Here is a 6626-nt window from a genome sequence, read left to right as displayed (position 1 = left end):
TAATTTTAAGAGTAAAAATACTCATTCCACTGGCAAATCATCTCATTTGCCTGCTCAAATTAGGAGTAAATACACTTAATTTAAGACATTTTTGCTCATTTTTAGATGTTTTTTCCAGTGTGTCTCATATTGTCCACAATAAATACCACCCTAGATGCAACCAAGCTGCTTGTTTCTAATGATTAAATAATGTTGAGCAACATTTTACCGGTGCAAAGTGAATTTAGACTTCAGAGACAATATCAGATAACAATGACAGGAGTTGAGTTGCATGTTTTTATTTGATTAGATGATAAAGAATCCACTTAAGTGGTAAATTACTTTCTAATATTGTTAAAGTGGTACAAGATAAAACATTTCTGATGTTCAGTACAGCCGTATTACAGCAGTGTTGAGCTGCGCTTTCTGCGAGCACGTAGCCCTGCAGTTGTGGTGCACTCAGTATGGCCACAGCCACACTCCTCCACATGCATGTAGGTGTGGGTGAACCTGCTTCCATCCAAGCACAGCAAATCAACGGTGCGATTACTGGATCGGGTTTCCCTACAGCAAGAGCAGGAATGTTCCATAGCAGCGGCAGCTTCAGAGTACCTGAAATGGGAGTGCATATTTTCATTATCTAAGCTCTACACCTGCATTTATTAGTTCTTTTAAATAAAGAAAGAAATTGTATTATCCCTACTTGGTGAACGTATTGCAAGATCCTTCACAGTATGGCATATCCACCTCCTGTTCAGACTGACAGCCGTCCCGTGTAACGCGAGTTTTCATGTTCACTATCTTGCAGGCTTTATCTTTCTCCACACCTTTAAAAAATCCTCTGGGTTAGGTGTTTTAAACCTAATAACGTTCATAAAACTGAAAGGAAAATGTCATACTCACAGATTTTACAGCAGCCATTTGCTGCAGTTTGAATTGTGTCCTGGGGAGAAAAATATACATTATAAAATAATCTTTTACTTTCATCTTTTGTGACAAATCATTATTCCTGGTTTAATGGTTGACAATAATACATACAGGTTGGCAGTTACTCTCTTGGAAAGATGGACAGATGGTGAGTGAACTTAGGGCTGTAAGTGTGTCACCAGTCCTCATACAGGTGTAGCGCTCACACATGTTTTCAGGTGGTGACCAGGTTTCTCCTTCCTTCAGATCAGCAAGTAAAGATATTTAAACACTGCGTCAAATTGTACTAATATATATGGAAATACTGAACCAATAGAGGGGAACCAACTTACCTTTAAGAGTTGCTTGGTGCCATTAAGGTTCAGGACACATTGGTTCTGTACACACTTTCCACAGCATTCATCAGAGGTAGTTTCTACATAACCATATCCCTAAAATAAAAAAAAAAGCAAAAAAGTTAAACTCAGTCTCATACTGAGCAGGTCCTGTTTTACAAGAAGGCATTTTGTAAATAACTGAAATTTTCTTACCATGTCACAGGTCTCATCACATAACGGAAACTCGCACACTACTTTAAACAGATCCGATTTTGGGTCGACTTCGTTGGTGCAGATACATTCCTGGCATGGATTCGCAGGAACTGAGGAACCAGGCTGAGAAAAAATAAATAAATAATTATCTCATACTTGCACTCAGATACAGTCACACATCAGGGAATTTATACATATATATATATAGGTATATAATTTTTTTACCTGGTATTCAACATCCTTATGGACACAAACTCGTTTAGGCTCTAGGAATGTTCAAGAAAATGAAAAAGATAAAGTTAACATGGGAGGGAGTCAAAGCCTGCAGCAGCCATGAAGCACACCAGAAGCACATGTCAAAATAAAAGATGAACCTTTAAAACAATTACAAATTTAAAAAATACTGTGGTGGAGAGCTGCAACATGCATGTCATGTTTGAATAAGTATAATTTACTCCTTGGGTTTAAGAATTTATTAAAAAAGAAATACTAGTACTTAGGGTTGTCAAAAGTATCGATACTCAAAAAAGTATCGATCCCGAAACAAATATTAATGAAAATATTTCTGTAGAATTTTGGAGTGTTTGTTTTTATCCTTGTGGTATCGAAAATGGTATCGAGTATCGAATATTTTCCTTAGTATCGGTATCGAGTTGAAAAGTTTAGTATTGTGACAACCCTATTAGTACTATAAAGAAATACTAGTACTATGAAGATACTATAGGTGCACCGTCTTGTAGTCCACACATAGGTTATACCACCAATCCTGCAGCACTGTCAGCATGTTCCTTTTTTTTAAAAACATGTTTGCTCTAATCACTTTATTATTACTTTAATAACCAGCTTGAGTTTATCAGTTTTATTTTCTCAGCATTTAGACCCTAATCATGTGATCAAATTTTAACATAGTTGTTGATGCTTAAACTTTATTAAAAGAAATCTAGTTCCATCAAACCATAATCTTATAAACCGTGTCTCTCTTTCACGGTTTCTCCACTAATGCAATGGTAAGATGTTAAAAGTTGTGCTCTGCACTTAAACCTATTTCTTTCATCCTTTTTCTTACTTTATATTCGCTGAATTTGGTGTAAATTTGAGTTGAATATATTTGTTTCACTTTATTACATGTTCTGTATTTTCCCATTAATGTTTTGTCTTTTCTATTGTTTGGTTAAATATATAATAAAACTTTAAACTGAACCACAGTGCCTCACCACATGAATATTCTGGACAACATTTTCCTTCAGGAACACTGAGGACTGGCCTGTATCCAACTGGACAGCTCTTAGAGTTTACTGGGCACGTGTTGATTTGGCATTCTGTGAAAGATTAATACATTGGCAGAGTTAAATATTGAATAGCAGCAGCAAAAATATTTAATTAAAAAACATGGATTGATGATAGGTGTCTTACGACAAACATAGGTAAAGCAGCAGGGATCCGCAGGATTTGTTTGGTTCACAGCAACAAACCCTGGATCTGTGCAGAGTGCACTGGGTTGTACCGGGCATGTCTTAGGTTTGCAAATCACAGTTTTGGTCGGCTTATCACAAATGCAGTCCTGGCATTTGTACTCAAACTTCTCGTTAAACTGAAAGATTAAACCCCAGTTGTGAGTTAAAAGTCTTTTGCAATAGATTTCAGGAGTATACAATCAGGAGGAGCAATGTTGTCTCACCTCGCGGGAATTACCCTCTGGATCAAGACATCCTGTTAGAGGATTAAGAGCAATACTGAATCAATTTGCGTTTGATTTAATAAATAAATTGACGTTTTTTGCAGCTTTAGGTGAGATATATCCTGCTTACCACACTTCTTAACACATATTCCTGATTCTTTGTTGAAGAGTTTCATTCCTTCAGGGCAGAAGCAGCCCTCAGTAGTAAAATTTAGGGTTGTTTCCTCTGGACTGCAAAGGACAATTCAATTGCACAGGTTATTATATCAGGAACAACAACACTAGTACTTTTTTTGGATAGAAGCATAAGGAAAACATGTAATACAATCATTCCATATTCTAAATCTGTGCGAGAACGTACTTGTCTTCACAAGTTGGCTGTTCTACAGGACCACAAGGCTTATATACCTTGTCAGATGGGCAGTCGTTAGCTGTTGATAACAAAAGACCAAATACTTAAAAGAAAAGATCAAACAAAATGTTGTCTTATAAAGCGTGGTTTTGTGTGTTGTTTAAGTGCTTAATGATGCAAATATAAAAATAATCCTTTTTCCATTTCAATCTGCTGCCTCAGTATAAAATATGAAGTGTATCTTACCGCAGATTTTGGTGTGGTTTCTCCAGTGGATGCAAATTCCAGCCTGAGCACAGGCAGCAGCATAAGTCTGCAAACTTGTGCACTCTACTGTAGGATTCAAAACGTGGCAGCTATCAAAAACACAACCTTTGTAGAAATTGTCTGGTGAAACGAAGGGGTGACATTCTGCAAAAACACTGCAAAAAAATACAAAGATAAACAAAATTAGGTCGTTTAAACTTACTTAAGAAAATAATTTTAGGCATAAACAGTTGGTACAGGTCTGTCTACCTTTCCTTAATCATATCGCAAATGGAGTCTGGCTTGCATGGAGTTGGTTCTAATGGTGACTCAGGTACATCAGTGGGTACTGAAGGTGGTGTTGGGCAGTTGGGTTGATAAATGTTACCCGCTGGCCAATAGTCTGCCATCACTGCACAATTTCCCACCAGTTCGCCTGTCGGCAGCCTGCAGTCATCAGCCTGATTGTTGGTGCATGTTCCTAAAAATGATTTTAAACAGTTTTAATTCACTTAACATCCTAAATTCTAATCAGAGTAAAAATTTGAGATAGAGCTCTTACCACAATGACCCTCTGTGTTGCCTCCAAAGTTCTGATATGGAAGGTTGACACTAAAGCCAGTCATTCCAAATGTAATTACAACTTTTAGGCGAGGGATCTCATAAACCAAGTTAATCCCAGAACTCATGATCTTAATCCCATCTTTTGAATGAGGTAGTTTCAGTTTTTCACCATTTTCTAATGCCTAAAGGTACATAAAACAAAATGAAGGAAAAATGTCATATAACTCATGGAAAAATTATATAATGAGTGCTACTCCATTGGCATTGATCAAATATCACTTCAAGCTAGTTACTACTAAATAACTTTTTAAAATTTTACCTCTAGTTGTGGAGCTCCAACAAGGTTATGATTGATGAGAGTGACAATTTTAAATCCATATTCTATAGTTAATGATCTTGGACAAGAAACATCTTCAGTGGGATCACAAAATACATTGTCAATATATATCTTTAGATTGAATTTTGGTGTGATCTCCTCCATCAAAACATAAGTACAGTTTCCTTGGTAACTGTAGTATAAACCATCAAATGTGATGTAATGAGGATCTCCCCAGCCTTCGCATACACCTAAATAAAAAAAAAGACAATGCAATATCAAAATATAATTTGACTTAAAGGGAAACTTAAATGTTAAACATACCGGTTAGTCTGCACAGAAACACTTACAGTCACAAACATAATGTTGGCAGCAGTAGTACTCATCATATGCAAGAACAGGTTTCTTTCCATTGGAACATGTTATGTTCTGGAGTGGTGGACACTCATACGGAACTATTTCAATGGTGTTGTTCTCAATGCATTTGGCCATGGTGCAGTTGCATAAGAAAAAGGTCTCATTTTGCTTAAAGGCAGAAAATAAAAGAAGACTTTAGTACAATTTAGGATAATTTAATACAAAAATTGTAACACAATTTCCCTTAGTGAATTTCATCATTCTGCTTCATTCTATCTCTATTCTCCCACTCTGCAGAATCTGTTAGTTCAATCTCTAACGTTCTGTTTTCTCTGCTTTTTCTCATAGTAGCTTCATCCGGTCTTTTCCATTTTGACTGTGACTCCATCCTGGAGGCCGCCCTATGCAGCAGCCTTTTGTATCTATGTTTCTTTTTCTATGTCTGCTTCTGTCTCCTTAAACCCCAGTGGGCCTCAGCAGATGGCCGCTCACACTGAGCCTGGTTCTGCTGGAGGTTTCTTCCTGTTCAAAGGGAGTTTTTCCTCTCCACTGTCGCTACAAGCATGCTTAGTGTGAGGGATTGCTGAAGAGTCAATGAGTCGATGCAATCAGCTGGTTTTCCTTAGATAGAAAACTTTAGATCAGTCTGACTGGATGATCTGGTGAACTGGAAAGTTCCTTGAGATGACAAGAGTTGTGAATTGGCGCTATAAAAATAAACTGAATTGAACTGTATTACTTTTGCAGTTAAATTTAAAGAGTTAAAGTTACACAGCTAGTAAGATAATTTGAGAAAAATATTTGTATAAACAATAAATAAACCCCATAAGCATTAATTTTAGCATGCTTATTAGAGTAAATAGTTGTATATTTTGTGTTGTGTAACACAAATATTAAAAGGATAGTGGTTTGGAACAGTTGATATAGTTCAGAATATATACGTAGGATTTAAAGGGGCACAGTCACATCACATTATATGCCTATACAAAAAAAAAAAAAAGAACCATTTTATATATCCTAAAAATATGGTTATAAACACCAAGCATCCATCCTGGTATTTCTTGAATATTTTTTTTTTTAGCCTAAATGGAATCCCTGCACCGTAATAAACATGATTAGACGTGTGTGCCATCTGCTGGTATTGTTCCTAAAAGTGCTTTGGAAGTAGTTGACAGCTTATTTTTTAAGAACACCTCCTCAAACAAGTGTCCGTTAGGCTTTCAGGTGTAGGTGAACAGCTGCACTCTTCACTACACTGAACAGCGTGAGCCGCATTCTTGGCCTTGTTTCTGGGTGTCTTGCGGTGAACCAGTTTTTGTCTATGCCTGTCAATGCCTACTACACATGTAGAACCACACTGATTTGGGACTCTAGGTTGTGCCATTTCTAGCTGATCCTTATAAAGCTTGCACTAAAGCTGATCTTTTTGGCCTTTTCTCTGACAGAAAAATGATCTCTATACCTTCCAGAGATGACTACTGCATCCGTAAGCAAAACAAGACTAATTTATCACGATACACTTCACAGTAAGCCTATCTATATACAGTCAGAACTAGTCGTTACTACACAGTTGTTTAACACCAACCAAACCCCCCCCACACCCCAATGGTGACCCGAGGTCACCAGGTGTAAATAATGTCACATGGTGCTATCTTTTTATGTAAACCCAAAACACTA

At 36.9% G+C, this 6626-nt stretch overlaps 1 protein-coding gene across 1 annotated transcript; it reads right to left on the bottom strand.

Moving 5' to 3' along the window:
- Positions 1-380: 380 nt before the first annotated feature.
- Positions 381-5084, bottom strand: LOC107103787 (intestinal mucin-like protein). The gene is made up of 17 exons (XM_015403612.1): positions 4943-5084; positions 4596-4843; positions 4275-4458; positions 3983-4193; positions 3713-3888; positions 3476-3545; positions 3245-3345; positions 3115-3146; positions 2850-3027; positions 2651-2755; positions 1662-1702; positions 1437-1559; positions 1239-1337; positions 1018-1146; positions 883-922; positions 683-806; positions 381-591 (listed from the first exon to the last, which is right to left on the bottom strand). Exons 1-17 carry the CDS (start codon positions 5082-5084, stop codon positions 381-383), a joined length of 2214 nt encoding a protein of 737 aa, XP_015259098.1.
- Between the last annotated feature and the right edge of the window lie 1542 nt (positions 5085-6626).

The sequence above is a fragment of the Cyprinodon variegatus genome, unplaced genomic scaffold, assembly GCF_000732505.1.
Source record: "Cyprinodon variegatus isolate N-32 unplaced genomic scaffold, C_variegatus-1.0 Scaffold1528, whole genome shotgun sequence".
Classification (NCBI taxonomy): Eukaryota; Metazoa; Chordata; class Actinopteri; order Cyprinodontiformes; family Cyprinodontidae; genus Cyprinodon; species Cyprinodon variegatus.
Note: the sequence above shows the minus strand (reverse complement) of the source record. Positions and strands in the feature narration are given on the sequence as shown.